Source organism: Hemicordylus capensis, chromosome 5 (genome assembly GCF_027244095.1).
Source record: "Hemicordylus capensis ecotype Gifberg chromosome 5, rHemCap1.1.pri, whole genome shotgun sequence".
NCBI lineage: Eukaryota > Metazoa > Chordata > Lepidosauria > Squamata > Cordylidae > Hemicordylus > Hemicordylus capensis.
Window position 1 is genome coordinate 74141462 of NC_069661.1, and position 19680 is coordinate 74161141.

The 19680-nt window shown below is 40.4% G+C and overlaps 1 protein-coding gene across 7 annotated transcripts in view; it reads right to left on the reverse strand.

Annotated features, from left to right (window-relative positions):
- Positions 1–3019: 3019 nt before the first annotated feature.
- The window catches only part of SPOCK3 (SPARC (osteonectin), cwcv and kazal like domains proteoglycan 3), a 284446-nt gene continuing 267785 nt past the window's right edge, over positions 3020–19680 (reverse strand). For 6 of the 7 annotated variants that reach the window (XM_053254078.1, XM_053254076.1, XM_053254080.1 and 3 more), the window contains 4 exons: positions 15262–15483; positions 11761–11823; positions 5894–6031; positions 3020–4735 (listed from right to left, as the gene is read on the reverse strand). In XM_053254078.1, the coding sequence (XP_053110053.1) occupies positions 4575–4735; positions 5894–6031; positions 11761–11823; positions 15262–15483 (584 nt within the window). In that variant the 3' untranslated portion in view covers positions 3020–4574. Of the gene's footprint in view, positions 4736–5893; positions 6032–7888; positions 8336–11760; positions 11824–15261; positions 15484–19680 lie in introns of those variants that run through there. The other variant, XM_053254081.1, reaches the window with a different exon arrangement.

Genomic DNA, 19680 nt, shown 5'->3' on the forward strand with positions numbered 1-19680 from the left:
GCCAATTTTGAAGCAGGTCGGAGAGGACGCTTAGGAGCAATCATGTCTACTGCCCCAGTGAGTTTGCTGTTCCAATTCTCCACCAGGATCACCAGATCCTGGATTGGATCTCAACAGGATCACCAGAAGAGCCAACACTAAATCCCTCCAAGGCTTCTTGAAATCCTACTGGATCCAATAACCTTCTCGGCCGGATCATCCTAATGGGTCCCTCACCCCTGTGAAGGTGGGAAGTGATTGTGAGTCCAACCTTAACCAGATGGTGGTCTGTCCATGACAAAGGGGAAATCACAGGATTCCCCACCCATGGAACACCACCCTGATCAGAGTGAAAGACCAAATCAAGCGTGTGACCAGCAATGTGCGTCGGCCCCGAGACCACTTGGGATAGGCCCATAGTCATCATGGCCGCTAGTAATGGTTTCTGATTTGTTCTGGACCGACCTGGCATTACAGAGGAGCAAGGCTATGCTCCAAGGATCATTGGCACTGCTCCCCAAGGTCAAAGGGCTGGCAGGACAGCCAGAAGGGGAAACAGCTATTAGATTTCCAAGTCCCCTTCCCTTATAACAGCCCGCTGACCTGCCAACGTTCCTTCTTCTGTTCCCCACCACGACCGGAATGGCCGCCCCACAGTCAGCAGACACACCCCCTGTCTCCCCATCTCCAGTTAAGCCCAGACACATTCTAAGATTATCTCACCCAGAACAAATTAAAAAAGAAGCTCCACTATTAAATGCCCCCCCCCAATACCTAGGCCAAGAGACCTGGCCCTGATAAATATGATTATCAGATGAGATAAGCCAAGTTGAGCAAAGGTCAAGAGAACAGATTGTAGAGTGCACAGTCTGAAGCAGCTTGTCCACTTCCTCAGGAGTCACAAACTGAAAATGATCCAACCTAATCCCATAAGAGGAGTTGCTGGACACCTCCACAGTAGACTCTGCAGTTGCTGTGGAATTCAGCTCTACCTGAATACGAGAGATTTAATCTGCAAAGGAGTTGTTGAAGATTCACAGTGAGTAAAGGATGGTTCCAAGTTTAAATTCAAGGGGGAGAGGTACATACTAGCACCCTCAGAACCCTAGACAACTCAGTTGGATTTGAATTTGTGGAAGCAATGTGAGCAGAAAAGAACTGCTTTTTTGCCACCTGCACTGCCAGAGCATAGATCTTCAAATGTGCCTGATCAGACTCGCACTGAGTCTTCCTCCACTTGCGCTCTAGCCGTCTACCTCACCACTTCAGCTCTTGTAGTTATCTTTAAAGCAAGTTGGAGAGGACCCTTAGAAGCGATTATGTCTACTGCTCTAGTGAGTTCATTATTCCATGTTTGCACCAGAGCATCAACGGAATCAGTAACAGAGCCAACTCTAAACCCTTCCAAGGCCTCTTGGAATCCTATTGGATCCAATTACTTCCTTGGGCAAACCAATCTAATAGGTCCTCCACCCCTGCAAAGCTGGATCATGGCTGTAAGTTCTATCTTAACCAGATGGTCATCCGTCCATGACAATGGGGAGATGACAGGAGTCCCCACCCACAGAACACCAGCCTGATCAGAGCAAAAGACTAAATCAAGCATGTGACCATCATGTGTTGGTCCAGAGACCAATTGGGATAGGCCCACAGTCATCATGGCCACTAAGAACTCTTGAGCCATTCCTGACAACCCAGTCCCGAAATAAACACTGAAGTCCCCCACCACCAACAACCTGGTCCACTCCAATGCCAACTCAGCAACCAGGTCCGTCAGCTCAGTTAGGGACTCCACTGGGCAGCAGTGTGATCGGTACACCAGCAGAAGCCCCATTCTATCCCTGTCTCTAAACCTAGGTACACACATTCAATATAGGCCAGATCCCTGACAAGAGATCCTGGTAAAGGAAATGGTATTCTTATATACCACAGCCACCACACCTCCCCGCCCACATCCTCTCACCTGCACCACCATAGAGTACCCCTCTGGGAGAAGCTGAGACCAAACTGGACCACTAGCCTCTCTCGACCAACTATGTAAAACATAGCTGCTATGTAATACATAGCAGGTCACCTCCTTCATCCATGATCAAGTTATGCAGTACCTCAGATTGATTTTGAACTGACCTGGCATTACAGAGTAATAAGGCGAGGTTCTGTGGGTGGGTGGCATTACTCTCCAAGGTGGGTGGCATTGCTCTCCAAGGTCAAAGAGGTGGTAGGCCTGCTGGAAGGGGCAACAACAATTAAATTTCTAAACTGCCTTCCCCTGTAATGACCCGCTGGCCTACCAATGCCACGTCTTCACTGATTCCCCACCACCACTGGTATAGCTGCCCCAGAGTCGTCCCCCACTTCCCCATTTAAGTTCAACCAAAGACACATACCTGTATCAAGCCTAACTAAGAACTAAGCAATGAAGTGAACAGGAGTCTTCCTTCCAGCGGTCCAAGACAGTAAGTTGGCCCCAGCCCTCAGTCCTACTCCTGAAGGCTGCCACCATATGTTTCTCAACTGTGTGTGTATGTGCATGCAACCCACATATACACAGCCTATTCAAAGCTGTACTATTGTACAAGAACTCTATTAGGCTGGTCTGGTCCCTCATACTGTACAATGGCAGGGTAAACTTTCATGTGGGTGCATATGAAAACATGGAGAAGCAGATGAAGAACTTTAGAGCCAGTATCTTCTTGTTTGCAAGCCCCATGTACGGATCATTTTTTAAAAAAGACAAATATTAGCAGAGTTTCAATCCCCACATCTCCTCCTCACATTCAACAAATTCCTTCCAATTAAAGTCTAATGCAGGTAGACCTTCCCTGGAGAAATGGCTAGCTATGGCTTGAGCATATTCCACAGAACACTGTTCCAGCTGAAATCACAATGAAATACATGGAGTGTATCACACAATCACTGCCTGGTGAACTGCATTCTTCATTTGGTTCCAGGGCAGTATTCTATGTTTCTTAGAAGAAAAAGGCTGCCAAAGGTGTTGTTAGCTATATCCACAAGAATCATTACAGCATCTGGGTAAAGCTTGGTTACAAGAGTCTTTATTTTGCAAACTATACATAAACATTAAAAGAAAACTGCCGTATACTTTAATATAACATAAGATATTAAATTTAGTATTAAACCTATTGAAATCAAACTCAAAGAAGAAACCATTTTTTTCCTTTTAGTTAGCTGCAGATAAACATCTGCAGGGAAAACATTAACACACAGTTGAAATTAAACAACTGCTTGCATAATATTATACAAGTTCTTTCGGTTTTAGTATGGCATAAAGCCACAGGTCTGATATGAATGAAAATGGTGGAGTTTCAAAACGTCTACACAATTAATTAACATGCTAACATAAATACAATGATTAAAATAATTTTCTCTACAGTCAAACTTGAATGCTATTCTACTTAAGAATTATAATGTATTCTACATGATAATTACATAACAATGGGGGTGGCGGGAAAATAACCCATTTCTCCATTCCAGCAGCAGTACCTATACTGATATTAAATTTGGAATTTGGTAAAGCTCAGCTATTGCCCAATAATTTTATATCGGTATGCATGCTATAAATCTTTCTATTTCTATTTTGCAAGGCACCTTACAATACTGCTCTAAAGTTCTGAACTAGAAATCAAAAAGGGCAATATGAATTAGGAGAGATGTAAAATTAGTTATGAGTTAGAAAACTAAATATCATACTAATGGGTTAGAAAGTGTTTCTTGGGGCAAGGGTCATCAAGTACAGTAATATATAAACACGTTTTATGTAAAGTTTCCCCATTAAAATATGTTAAAACTAATTTTATGGTTAGAACACTATAGAAATAAAGGCAACATGATCAGGTCGCCTGCACACATAACAAGCTTTTATGATTTTGACACAAAAAAAGAAAAACTGAAAACAAAAGGACAACAAAACTTTATATTTGCAGAATCTATGCTTGTCCAGGTTTACTGCATTTTAAAAACATCATGTCAAGATCCTAGTAATTTCAAAGTCAAAAACATAACAGTTTCAAACACAAAGGAGGGCCTGACTCCACTTCTACAGTCTCAGCTTCTCCACTCCTCTGGAAAATTATAAGCTGGCAACATGTTATGTCTTTACTGAGCTTTGCTTATCCGGTCCATGCACATTTTGAAGGGGGGAAAAATCTCCACAGGATCTAAATCACGCGAAAGTTAAACATTTCTTTACTTATAGCTACTGTACTAGAAGTGGCCATACATACATATTCCCAAACAGAATATGTCATGTTTTTTTCCTCATGGAAATTTTAAAAGTTTGGTTGTCCTTATGATTATCTGCACATTTAAAGGTTTCTTTTTAGTAGCACATACACATTTCTTTCTTCAGGCTAGACTCCAGTGTGTTTTCTTCTGCTCAATGGCATATAAAAACACATAATATAATGATTTTCATTTAAACAAAGAAAGTCTATGACTCCAGCTGCAATATTTCAAGTAATCATACAAAATATACATGTTGTTTAGAATCCTTTTGACTTTCAAAGGTATGGGAATTTTCTGGGATGCCATCTTGTAAATATTAGAAAGAGACAATTTATTCATAGCTAAAAGCATCAAATATATCCTTCATGGTCATCATCGTCATCATCATCTCCTTCATCTTCATCGTCATCTTCAATTTCATCTTCATCATTCATCATATCATCATCCTCATCATCCGTCCATTCATGGAAATCACCACTGGCAAAATCACCTGATGTTTCTAGATCAATAACTAAGAAAAAGCATAGCTGTTTTACTTGATGTAAAGGTTTGCTTCAAGATGACAGTAATACTAAATTTTCCCTTTTTGAAATAAGATAAATAATACTGTAGGACCCATGGTAGCTACTGACTATAGTTTGCGGTCCTATCCCTGGTTGGGTTGAAAGCAACAGAGGCTTTATGGCTCTTGTGAAGAATCAGGCAGCTATACAATGGTAATAGCTGGCTAGAGAAGAAAGAGCACTGATGAATGGGCTGTTTTTCCCTAAACATTAGACCAGCCATCCAGATACTGAGAGTCCAAGTGACTGCAGGGTCCTTGCAGTTCTCAAAGAACTCCTGTCCCTCGATGGCCATGTTAAGGTTTTAACCTAGTTGACAGAGATCGGCATCTCAAGGATGTCATCTTAGTGGAGAGTTGAAACATTAATTGGGTTTTTTTAAAACACATTTTGCTGAAGAAGTTTCATTTTACAAACAATCCCTGAAGTCACTAATTTTAAGTACATTATATACATATTACAGACTATAATTCAATTACAACATATCATATTCACTTTGCAAAATAAATATTGAATGGAATCCCATGTGATAGTAAGTTCCTCTCTCTCCACATTTCCCCCAAATGCTAATTATAAAAATGCTAGCAAGGAGTTAAGCACATCTATCAAACGCTGTTCAGTTAAATTATATATTTTGCCTGGAGTATAAATACAAAAGAAACTTGTCAAAGTTAACTTTCATTATTAAAAGCAGTAGAAAACAATGACTTCTAATGAAGTTGAAGACGAATCAAATGATATCAAGTTGTGTCTGTTTAATTATTTAATGGGCCTATAATTGAGAAGGTTTTGATTGCAGTTTACTGAGAAAACTGATTTAGCACAATACTCATGGGGCTAGCAAATGCTTTATTTAAAAACTTACCCACAAGTTGGGGGGTGGAAAGAAGTTATGAATTGTGAATTCTAATATACCTTCTTTGAAAGCAATCATTATCTCTAAGTTAAGTGAGGAAATCCAATCTTCTGCTTCCTATAGATAGTCAGGCAAGAGGCTGAACTCTAGGTTACAGAATAAGTCCTTAGATTTTTCAGTTGACATGGCACTGAAATGTCACTGTTTTCTTATTCCTAATGTGAACAATAGGAAGATTTCTGAGACTTACCACAATCTGCAGCACCATGTGTTCTGGATCCCGTTACCTCATTGCCATATCTGTCAACACACCAGCATTGTCCTGCACTTCCATGGCACTGGGTTGGTTTGTAGTACCCATCTTCATCACATAGAGGGATATACTGCCCTGTGCAATCATAGACATTTAAAAAGACCCTCAAAAGCAGTCACTCTAGCAGCATAAAGCAGTGTTCTGTCTTCAACCAAAATGGGGAAGAGTAGGTAACAGAGGGAGGACGAGACAGGAAAAAGAAGTCAAGGGACTTAGCTGAACCAAAATGAAGCAACAGTAGTAAGGGAAACGAAGAAGCAGGCTGAAGAGTCCTTTACTGGAGCGCTGGCAGGATGAAAAGAACTGGGAGGGGTTACCATCAAGCTCCTCTTATAGTTTTTGCTAATTTGCATATGTCCTGCCCTGGAGCGAGCATGGGATGATAACCCAGGAGATGTCCTAACACAGTAGCCGAGAATGTGAATGATATTATTATTATTTTTTTCTGATGAACTGTATTTCAGATTTACTCTTTAATCCTTGGGTAAGGATGCTCAGGTAAGTTGTAGTATTAAACCAAAATTTCCTATGACTGACTATAAAAAGGTCTCCACTCCACAGACAAGGAGAGAAGAGCCGGTCCTGTGGAAACAAACATGACTGTTCCGTAAGCTAAGTAGGGTGCGCCCTGCTTGCATATGAATGGGAGACGATGTGTGAGCACTGTAAGATATTCCCATTAGGGGATGGAGCCACTCTGGGAAGAACAGAAGGTTCCAAGTTCCCTCCGTGGCATCTCCAAGATAGGGCAGAGAGAGATTCCTGCCTGCAACCTTGGAGAAGCCTCTGTCAATCTGTGTAAACAATACTGAGTTAGATGGGCCTATGGTCTGACTCAGTATATGGCAGCTTCCTATGTTCCTAATAGGCCATATTTATCTTTTCATTGATCTACTGTAGGGATGTACATGGAACTGGTTCCACATACTCCCGGAGGGCAGGGGGCACTTTAAGGGGCAGGAAAGTTGCTGCCTATCTGCCAGGCCCGCCCTGCTGCTTCCCCCCTGGTTGCGCTCCTCCAAAAAGCGGGCATACAGGGATCAGCCGGGATTAGCCTCCTTGGAGCCAGGATCAGCGTTGCCACACAAATGGCCAATGCTGAGAGCACCCCCCCACCCTCTTGAATGGAGCACCAAACGGTTCCATGCACATCCCGAATCTACTGCTATCTTTAAATGTATATTGTTCTTTTGATTATGTCAGCATAACTAATAGAGGGAGCATTCTCTGCTAGAGCAATGCTTCATAACAGTTCTAATGTCAAAGGAAACAATTATCAATATAAATTTCATGGGCAGGTAATAGCACCCACCATCCTCCCTTTCTAAATGTGTGTGTATGTATGTCATGTATACATATATATATATATATGAAAGAGTCTATTATGGTTTTATATATGATTATATTGAATATAAAATGCAGGAAGGGATGGGGGTTGCTTTTGGTATTTTATTTGTGTTTACAGATACAATTTCCCCCTCTTAAGCAGATATATAACATTGAAATGTATTGAAAATAAGACCAATTTATGCCACCATTTTCTTTCTGTGCTGACTTCTTTTTACACCAGTTTTTGATTCCTCATTATTGCGTAGGAGTTTGTGAATCTCAGTCTGATAATGCAGAAAGACTATTGAACAAATGTAAAGCTATAAGAATAAGTAGGACTGTAAACATTCAAGCAATTTCAATGTTTCACAGAGTCCATTCAAGCCAAGTATATTAGTAGAACAGAAATTAATAGATTCTGGAGGATATATATGGAATCCTTCTGTAAACAATTCATACAGGCAAAAGAAATGCATTCTGTGTCAGCATTGTGATGTGATTTCCACCACCACCCACTCCCCAGCTTTCAGTATTATGAATCTTGCTTGCTTGCATAAAATGCTTGATTTGTTCCCCCCACCCACCCACCCCCACCCAAAAAAAATCTGTGTGCCTCTTCCATGGAGTAGTGTATTAACAATCAGCCTGATGTGGGGCATGCACATATGATATTTAATAATTTCGTAAGAACCAGATTTAGGGAAGCCACAGCATGCACAGTTGTCACTTTCAATTTCAAATGTGTTACTTGGCAAAGCCTACAACCTGAAGCAGCATGACAAACTATCCAACAATATCAATTATTTATGGATTAATCCAGTTCAAATAGTCTTTTGGCAACTTTTCTGAAAGTTAGACCAGACTGTCAAAGTTCAACTTCTCACACATCTCTCCCATCATTTGGAAAAAGGGATAGTTCCACTTTGCATCAAGAATATCTAAATGCTGTATCTCTCTGACCACCACGTCATCAGAATCCAGAAAAAATGGAGGTTCCTCTCAAAGTGTCATGGAAACAGCACTTGGTACAGCTGGGATCAGATGTTACTTCTACCTTGGTCAGAGTTGAGACACAAAAGAACCAGAAACTTACTTGACTGAGATTAATCACTTGTAAGTAATATTTCAATAGTATTTGAGACAAGGACAGTAGATATTTCCTAATTTTAACAGGCACCAATCTCAAATGCAAAGGTGTATTTTATTTTTCTTAATCATTTGCTATCAGCTATTCTATTTCAGATATGGCTTCTTTATATATTTACCTATAGTTCTTCTTGATATATAACTAATATTTCTTAAAATGATAAACAAATGTTCATGTACTGTCATAAAATTGTGAGCTCAACAGGGCTTTTGAGGAATTTCTAATACATGTCATAGTACAGTAAGGCTGCAATGTTCAATCATTTAAACTGATTAGATCAATCAATTCAGAAACTTTGGCTCAATTAAAAAGGAGTCCTTGATTAATCAGGTACCAAATGTTAAAAAGAAATTTTTCATATAAGTAGTTAAACAAAACTTCAGGCAATAAATAACACCTTATTGCCTGATTTCTTGCTCAAGTAAGAGAGAATACTGTTATCAATCAATATTTATTACGGTCACAGACCAGCATAAAGTATAAGGGTGATTACATGTTAAAAGTGAGAGCAGATAAAAAGTGATTACATATAAAATGGTACATATTAATGCTAAAGGGACTAAAAATACTAAAAATAGTAGATAATACACCAAAAGCACCAGGGCCTAAAAGCCTGAGAAATAGGGAAAAAGTCATTAAAATGCATGATAGGCATTAAAAGGTGGGGGGCATAAAAATGCATGTAACAAAGTTAAAAGACATGAGAAGACAGAAATATATAAAAGCCTGAGTGATAAAACTGGAAAACAGCCAGATTAAAGAACAGTAAAAAGGGAGGCATGTGAGCAATTGCAGGGCCTGCCCAGAGTCACCAAGAGTCAGATTAAGGCTGATAGGACTCACTGCCTGTCATCCACCAATGGAATACTTCTAAGACAGTACTCATGTCACCCAAAAACAAAACTGTTATTGATATTCAAATTTAATAAAGACAGAATCAATCAAGATTTCATTCAACTGGTGACAACTTTAACACACAGTTTAATTAGACTTATAGAATTTATCATTGTTTTTAACTTGTTTTAAATTAATCTGTTAAATTAAATTGTTGGTTTTAATCTGTGTTGTTTTACTGCAAATTGCCCAGAGACATAAGTTTTGGGCGGTATATAAATATGCTAAACAAATCCATAAATAAATAGCGGGGGCTGGCATTCAGCACAGCAAAACTTGGGCAAAACAGACTCTCCCATGCAGCTGTTCATACCTCAAACAATGCCCTCAGTGTTGCAGGGCAAGGCTGGTGCGCTGCTGTTTAAAACTGTGCAACTGCACTACGCTATGTCCAGTGGAAATAATGGTAACAATGCCCAACTGGGATTGGGCAATGTTAGGTAGCAGCCCACCAGCACTGTTCCACAACATTACGAGCGTGAGGGTCTGTACCCAGTGTTTCATTGCACAGAATGTCAGCCAGTAATTATAATTCAGAAGAGTTTATAATAAAAGGAATCCTGTTTTCACTATGCAGTTGGACCTAAAGTGGCAATAATAGTGTATGTTGCTTCTAACAGAGTGGTGTATCAAATCAGCGTCCTCTGAAGCACTTTTAAAAATGTATTTGGAACGGTTGGGTCTCTTGACACCTAGCTGATATATGCAAAATTTCAGAAGGATTGGATGGATACTTTTAATTTTATAAGCAACAGAATGTTCAATACTTATATTATTTCTTGTTTACACAGTCAGACAGGTGTTATTGACTGGGTTCGTTTTATCCAGACATCGAGTCCTTCCCAAGGACCTGAGATGGCTGAATTTTATCATCAATACTGTTGGTTATTATAGATATCTTCGCAAAATATAGGCTGTTCCCAGTAAAGTTGCTTTTTGTAATTGGCTGATGGTGATTTCTGTGGCCCCTATGGTGTTGAGGTGCTCTTCAAGGTCTTTTGGATCTGCACCCAGGGCGCCAATTACCACTGGGATTATTTTGGTCTTTTTCTGCCACAGCCTTTCAATTTCAATTTGTAGATCTTTGTATTTGGTGATTTTTTCTATTTCTTTTTCTTCTATTCTGCTACCCCCTGGTATTTCTATGTCGATTATTTTGACTTGTTTTTCTCTCTTCTCGACTACAGTTATATCTGGTGTATTGTGTGGCAGATGTTTGTCTGTTTGTGGTCGGAAGTCCCATAATATTTTTACATCTTCATTTTCTACCACTTTTTCAATTTTATGGTCCCACCAATCTTTGGCTACAGGTAGCTTGTATTTTTTGCAGATATTCCAGTGTATCATCTCTGCTACCTTGTCATGCCTTTGTTTGTAGTCAGTCTGTGCGATCTTTTTACAACAGCTGATTAGGTGGTCCACTGTTTCATCTGTTTCTTTACAAAGGTGGCACTTGCTGTTTGTTGTTGACTTTTCTACTTTTGTTCTTATTGCCTGTTCTTGTGCAGCCAGTAATAAACCCTCTGTTTCTTTCTTCAAGTTGCCATTTTTAAGCCATTGCCAGGTCTTGGTGATGTCTGATTTTCCGCTTATATTGTGCTTATATTCAGCATATATTTCCGCTTATATTGTGTAATATTGTTATTATTATTAAGATTATTATTATTATTTTACATTTATATCCCGCTCTTCCTTCAAGGAGCCCAAAGCAGTGTACTACATACTTAGGTTTCTCCCCACAACAACCCTGTGAAGTAGGTTAGGCTGAGAGAGAAGTGACTGGCCCTTAGTCACCCAGCTAGTATCATGGCTGAATGGGGGTTTGAACTCAGGTCTCCCTGGTCCTAGTCCAGCACTCTAACCACTACACCACGCTGGCTCTTTCAACATTCAACGGAATGCTGAAATAACTCATCATAACTTTACTGGCACTACCATTCCAAAATACTTACATATATCAGAATAAAAGTTCTATTTATTTTATGCACCATAAACACCTGACTGCTTTGAAGTTATTTCTATGTGCAGGTACGTAAGAAAATATGATACTCTTTTAATTGTAATATCAATACACATATTTAGAGTCAAAGAATTATTCATAAAACAGATCTGCACTTTACATAAAATATTAGACAGAACATTTAAAGCCAGATATTTTATTACTGTATCATTTAGCCCTTTCCCTCCCTTGTTCTCTCTCTCTCTCCCCCTACCAAGTGTAAAAATGGGCATTCTAGTAATAAAACCAGTGTAATATCTTGGAACTGATACACTAATAAAACTAACTTTAATAGCTTTCAAAGACTTTATACATTCTGTTACTGGAATTTAGTTTGGTCCATCATTTTAGGATTCATATTGATTTTGTGTTGCAGTTTCACTAGGGTTATTTATGTAAGCAATAAAAACTTCAAAAGAATGATCTATGACTTACCTAGGAGTTTCTTTCCCCCTTGCTGTTTCTGAATGTTGCTGAGCTCTGTCTGGCAAGGTGGGTCTAGAATGACATCAGACATGTGAAACTGAAGTTATATTTGAGAACTGAAAAACAGACTGCTCAAGTCTACAACCTAAATTCAAATATATTCTTTCAAAAGTGGCTTACTACCCCTTCCATCAGTGTTATTCAGGTTGTATTTTGTAAGTCAATCTTGTTACAATGAGAACAGAAGAATCACCTTCTGAATCAGACTGAAGGTTGATTTAGCCCAGCATTCTGCTTACACTAGATGTCTGGATTCCCCATCCGGATTCCCCATCCAGATATCTCTGGGAAGTTCATAAGCAAAGCTTGAAGCTGTCAACCACACACTGCTTCCCACCATCTGGTAATCAAATGTATATGGCCTTTCACCTGGCTATTACTGACAAAAGCTATTTGCTGAACCTAATCTGCAGAAGCTTGCCTCATTCTTTTCAATGCAAGGCAAGTTAGTAGCCATCACCATATCTTATAAACAGTACTTCTTCTTGTCTGTTCTGAATCTACTGTCAGGAAATTACATGGGAAGACCTTGAAGAATAATATTGAAAGAGAAAAATAACTCTCTTTGTCTCAAGATTATTTTTATTCTGCTCTTATGTGAAAAAGAAACAATATTTTAAATGTGTTAGCAACCTTGTGCAATCTTGACTTGAGTAGATAATACACTAATTTCTATTATTTCAATAGCCCTCAGTGTTCACCTACAAGCAAAATCTCACTGAATGAATGAACTGTTAAAGCAAAGTGAGAAAGAGAGAAGGTGTGTGCGTGTGTGTTCATTTCTACTTGTTTCTCAAGTAGAAGAGTTTCAAATATAATTTATTGTACTGTTGAGTTATCCCAGTTCTGAGGGTGGCACACAATACCCATCTATTTCAATTAGAGAATTAAGCACAAACTTAAATTGCTGGAATTTTACTCAATGAGATTTAGAAGTGTTCAACTTTGGCTCAATTCCACCCTAAGAATGCCCCCCCCCATGACACTATTTGCACTTTAATATCCATGAAATTAATTTGAACAATTAATCTGAACCAAAATTACTTTGTTGTTAATTTTGAAAGGAATTACATCTATGCAACCAAACATCAAAACTAGATTTTACCAGAGTGCAACATGGGGCAGTGAGGGACAGGGGAGTACAATTAATTGAAATGATAGAAATTGAAGCCATTCACACAACAGGTTGGGCAGGGAAGAGGCTGCTCCAACTCACCTTCCCCCCAGATGATCACAGAAAGGCTGCTGGGAGCACAGACCGCACTCCCAGACAATCTGTGCTACGCCACACAGCGTGGAGTTCTGCAGGCCGGGATGACATGTCCCAACCTCCAGATATCCCTCCAGATATCTACACAAATGCGGTGGATTGATGGGATCCACTGTCAGATGGGTCCTCTAGGCACCCATCTCTATATCTACTCGCAGCCCGAGGAGATACACAATCCCTGCAGCTGGGTTAAGGGAGTGCTTGCTCCCTTAACCTCAGCTAAGAGCTGGGCTTCAGATCTGGGTTAAGCTGGGCAGGTGTGCTGGGATCCACGTGGATCCCGGCGCTCTACACAAGCAGCCTAATCCAGGCTAGATTGCTTTATCTTGGGCTAGGCTGCTTGAGAGAACAGTCTCACTGTCTATTTACTTCATTAATAAGATGGTTTTAGTTTTAAGAAAAGAAATAAGACCCAGTATTGTCATTGGTTTTTTAGTTTGTCTCTATTATATGGTGCTTTGAAAATTCCGCTAAAGCTGTTCTTACTACAGTAGTTTAATCCATAATACTGAATCACTGTGATTCTTCTAAGCATAAAAGCCATTCAAGTTTATAACTAAAAATATATATTCTCATTTGTATCTATTGGCTGAGCATCATCTATTGAATAAGATCTACAAATACCAACATACCCTTTTATATTATTCATGCATCCGATAAGAAAATCAATATAAACGGAAATACAATAGTGACAATTCAAGCAGAACAGTGCACATTTACCCTTCATTTTGAACATTTTTCCCTGAAAGAAAGCTAAAGGTGTTTGAAAAGCATGGTTTTTTTTTTAAAAAAGTTGCTAATTTCTGAGAAAGAATGTTGTTTTCCTGTCAAGCAGTGGTGAAACTGTAGAACAAATGTGTTTAGAAACTACTTAAAAGTCATAAAGAGTCCTTGTAGGCCATCTGGTCCAACTCCTTGCTTGAAGCAGGAAATCCAGAGGGAAAGTATTCCCAACCAATGGCTGCTCAGCCTTTCCTTGAAGAGCTCTACCGAGGGGGAGCCCACCATCTCTCTAGGTAATTGGCCTTATAGTTGAATTGCTCTTACCTTTGAGAAGTTTCTTCTACTGTTCAAATGAAATCTGCTCTACTGTAACTTAAGACCATTAGATCTATTCCTGCCTTCTGGGAATGAACAGAACAAGTCTTTTCTTTCTTCTAGGTAACAGCCCTTCAGCTAGCTGAAGTGATATCAAGTCCTTTAATCCCTTAATCTTCTCATTCTCTAAACATACCCAGTTTCCTCAAGCTTGTTCATTTCTTGGGGAAACTAGTTCCTCTTGATTGGAACCTGAGATTCTAATAATGCATCCTAAAATTGTATTAGTCTTTTTAGCAGCTGAATCACACTGCTGACTCATATTTAGCCTGTGATAGACTATAATCCCAAGATCCTTTTCAGATGTGCTCCTTCAAGCCAGGTCCTTCATCCTAGACTTGTGCAGTTGACTTTCTTTTTAAAACCCAAGTGTAGAATGTGCATTTGTCTTTACTGAATTCCATTTTGTTAGGTCCAGGCCAGTTTCCCATTCTCTCAAAGTAATTTTTAATTGTATTCATGTCTTCTTATACCTATTAAATAGATAACCCAGTTTTGTGTTATCTGCACATATAAGAATTCCCTCTACCCCTTCATCTATGCCATTGGTAAAACTGCCGATGAGTATCAGTCAGGTCAGAGCCCTATGGCACTGTATAATCATTAAACGTTTAACTATTTCTGGCTTCTTTAAAAACAAAAACAAACCAAAACCCAAGTATTTTCAGGTTAATTTGAGGATGATATCAAATTATTATAAGTAGCCAAATTATGCATATTATACTTTTAAAAGTGTGGCTCTTTTTATATTAGTTGGGAAGCAGGAGACAATTTTGCTGCACACAAAGAGGAGCAATCTAAGATTTCCACCAATTTTCCTCCTCAATTTAGGCCCCTTGTGGTGCTATATTCCACTGTGTTTTTGAGGTCTGTACTCCTCAGGAGCTGCTTTCCAGAAAATGTGAAGGGTTGCCCAAGAAGCGGAATATGAGAAAGCTCCATTGTGCAAGCAGAACTTGTTCTGTGGGTAATACCCACTGAATTGTTCACAGTACTCAGAACTTAAATTCTCATAAAACACTTTACTTGTAGTTTTCCATTATTTCTTTAGCATTTAACAAACAACTGTGATATTCTTCTACCTTGCTGTCTCTGGAAGCAGTAGCACCACTCATTATTAGATATCAAACTGTCTTTGTAAGTATCACATGAATTGAAGAATGCCTTGGTGCACTGTTCATTCTTGTCAAGGTAAATGCTTCCAAGCTCTGACTGGTCCAAAAGCAGGTCATAGTTCGTATCAAGCCTGTTAAACATCCAGCCAAGGGAATCCTTGCAAATTGGCAAAATGCTGGTATCAAATCCTAAGAGGTAGAAATACAAAGTACTCACATAAGATAGAAAGGCGCAGCTGGCACACAGCTCAACCAAGCAAAGGAAATGCTTCATCACAAAAACAGCTTTATAAGATACCAATCAAAGAGCTTATATTGATAGGTTTGAATCATGCTAATCACATAAAAACAAGAGTAAACAAATATGTTGTTGAACATCTAATCTCAAGGCATTCAACAAAAATAGGCTTCTTTCTAAACTATATACATGACACATTGGGAAAGTCAGGTTGCTTACCTGTAACAGTAGTTCTTGTAGTGGTCCCATTGTTTTTCACACTCTGGATTACTGCGCCTACGTAGACATGACCAGGCGAACCATCTGAAAGGTCGAAGGCCTTTTGGCAGTAGCCCCTAGTGACATAAGCATCCCCTCTGACATTACCTTCCTCAGTCCTCAACCACCATGATAATCAGGTAAGTGACTGCTAAGTGGGGAAGAGGGAGGGTTGTGTGAAGAACAATGGGCCACTATCAAGAACTACTGTTACAGGTAAGCAACCTGACTTTCTTGGTAGTGGTCCTATTGTCCTCCACACTCTGGAGATTAGCAAGCTACTCACCAAGGTGATGGGAGAAGTGGGCATCTATGGAAGGATGGTTTCTAGGATCGCTGTTCCAAACTGTGAATGCGCTCGTCCAGGGCATAGTGTCGGATAAAGGACAACAGTCCTTTCCAGGTAGCTGCTCTATGGGTGGCATCTAGAGGAATCCCATGGAGGTAAGCTATAGAAGTGGCCACAGCCCTTGTCAAGTGTGCACAGATAGAGGGCAGTGGTGGCTTCTTAGCCAAGGTGTATCCGTGCTTGATGGCTGACATGATCCAAGCAGACATCCTCTGAGAAGAACACTATCAAGAAAAGGGACCATACAGGGCAAGAAGCTGCAAACAATAACAAAAATCCCCTGTGTCAGACAAAAAAGTATGTTTCTGAAGAATACTGACTAAATCTGTGCATCTATAGGGTACAAAATTGTACACATATAGCTCAATGTGGGAAATTGGTTGCCCCTGAAAATACCATACACCATATAGTATGAACAAGGACATTGACTACATAAACCAAAACCAAAATAGAAAGTGGTTACAACACTGTAAAGGATAATAGAAAATTGTGTATAGATTCTAAATGAAAATCCTAATAATAACCAATAAGAAAAAATGAAACAATGAATGAATAAATGAATGAACAAAACCCATATATACACATATATCAGATTACATATGTTTTTGAATTCTGACGAAATGATACCCAAGGCTAATGTCCATGAATGTCCATAGTAACTAATATAAATCATAAAAGAAGTGCTGGGAAGATGAACGCATGCTGAATGAATGGCATTTTCAAACAAATCACTCTGTACTGTGTCCAGATATCTGCTCCACCAATGTGGGTGTAATAAGATATCAGATGTGGAAACGCCAACCAACGCCTCAAATGCTGGCAGATGGCAGTTGATGAAAGTGCCAAAATTAGTGCCCAACAGGCACCCGGGTTTTATGCCCATTTCGAGGTCACCCTCATGGGCAATCATTCATGTGTCTCTTTAATGTAGATAATTTTCCACAGAAGAAATCGTTCATCACTGCTATATCTCTTAGTAGCACGAGTAAATTTTCACAGAATAAATACTTTTTTGGGGGGTGGCTGTTGTCTCCTTCCTTCCTGCCTTTATTAATTTATTCATTAATTTATTCATGAGCTACAAAAAAGTCTGACACAGGGTTTTTTTGTTATTGTTTGTGGACCCTCTTTGAAGAAACCTGCTCCCCTTTGTTAATAAGGCATTTGACTGACGGATTGGCTGTGTGCGGTGAAGGCAGAAGGACAGCACACATTTCACATCCAATGTATGACAAGATTGTTCTTTGTTTGAGGTTGATGAAGGAAAGAACACTGGAAGGCAGATATCCTGAGAGACATGGCACCGGGACACAATTCTGGACAAGTAGTGAATGTCCAGCCTCAGAAGGACCTTGTCCTGCTGGAAGGAAAAATACGGAGGGTTTGCCCATAGCGACTTGAGCTCAGACACACGCCGGACTGAAGAAATTGCCAACAGAAATGCTGTCTTAATGGTCAGGTATTTAAATGAGCAGCTACCCAGAGGTTCAAATGGCTTATGCATGAGGGAAGAGAAGACTAGTTTCAGGTTCCAAGGAAGTGCTAAGCTCGGAGCTGGGGGCTATAAACAAAGTAGTCCTTTTAAAATGACTTTTTAACAGGATCCAAAGAAAAAAAGCAAGGTCATGCGAAGTGTAGGCTGCAACAGCAGCAAGATGAACTTTTAAAGAAGGAACAGAGATTCAAATTCTTCAAATGTAACAGGCAAGAAAAGGATAAAGCCCAAGGAAGCCTCTTTGGGGTTGATCCCCTTGGAAGGTGCAAGTAAAGTGTGTCCATTTTGCTTTATAGGAACGTTGCATTGAAGGTTTTATGGTGGCCAAGATGACATCCAGAACTGCCTGGTCGCAGATCACCGGCTGGTAATCCTCCATGCTGTGAGGTGAAGTCTCCAGACATCCGGATGTAGGACTGGCCCCTGTTCCATGGCAAATCTGGTAGAGGCATGTGCTGGCCACTGGAAAGAGCCAGCATTGTTGGGAACCAGGCTTGTCAAGGCCAGCAGGGGGCAATGAGAATACAGTCGGTGCACTCCTCCTTGATCTTCCTCAGTACTGCTGCTATAAGTGGCAGTGGGGGAAATAGGTAAAGCAGGCCCCTGTCCCATGGGAGCAGGAACACATCTCCTAGGGATCTGAGGTATGCACTGCTGCAGAACTGTTCACACTGTTTCTTCTCTTCTGTGGCAAACAGGTCTATGCTGGGGGACTCCACTTTTTGAACAGGGGTTGGATTATCTCCCAGTCCAAAGTCCACTCATGGGTTTGTGCATGCCGTGTGTGGCTTAGGGAGTCTGCCCACACATTTTCTTTCCCGGCAATGTGCATGGCAGATGGCCATATGTGACGTCTGAGGAACCCAGTCCAAATGGTCATGGCCAGGCAGCACAATCCAGGCGAACATGTCCCACCTTGATGATGCAAGTAGGACATTGCTGTTTCATTGTTTGTCATGACCAACACAGAGGTACCTCAATAGTGAAAGGAGCGTTCATGGCTTCCAGAAGGCTAAAAGTTCCAGGCAGTTGATGTGGAACACTGTTGCTGGTGGCTGCACAAATGGTCAGCCTTCCATCAGATTGGGGAGTACGGAACACCAACGTACAGACTAACAAGCAATTCCTGGCAGTACAAGCCTGGTGCGTGGACAGTCTTTCAGTGGATAAAAAATGGCAGGATCCACTGCTTTAAGGGAAACATTCAGAGGTGTGCAAGAGACAGAATGCTGGTCGATCCCACAAACCCCAATATGTTTTGTACTGTCTGTGCTGGGTGTCCCTTCGAGACCAAGATTCTGTGGGCCATGGCTCTGATGTCTGCAACTCTCCATGGAGGCAGGGAAGCCAGCATATTTTGAGCGTTGAGGATCATACCTAAGAATTTTATTGACCTTGTGGGTGTCAATTTGGACTTTTCCCCAGTTCACACATAGACCTAGACAGTCTTGGAGGCTTAGCGTAGTTTGGATATGCTGGTGTAAATTCTCTATGGTCCGTGACACCAAGAGCCAGTTGTTTAAATTTGGAAACAGACAAAATAGCTTGCTGATGGAGATGTGCCATGACTACAACCATACACTTGGTGAAGACCCTTAGTGCTGTGGACAGACCAAAGGGCAACACCTTGTATTGGTAAACTCTCCCCCAAATGCAAAAACAAAGATAATTTCTGTGGGGTATCTGGATTGAAATATAAAAATAAGCATCTCTCAAGTCTATCGCTGCAAACCAGTCATTGTATAACATGTTGTAAGATCTGGTTGAGAGGGGTCATCTGGTGAATGGAGAGGAGAGCTGTCTTGTGGTAGCAAGCATGACTTGTCCCCATAGCTAAGCAGGGTCTGCCCTGGTTGCATATGAATGGGAGACTTGATGTGTGAGCACTGCAAGATATTCCCCTCAGGGGATGAAGCCACTCTGGGAAGAGCAGAAGGTTTCAAGCTCCCTCCCTGGCTTCTCCAAGATAGGGCTGAGAGAGATTCCGGCCTGCAACCTTGGAGAAGCCGCTGCCAGTCTGTGAAGACAATATTGAGCTAGATAGAC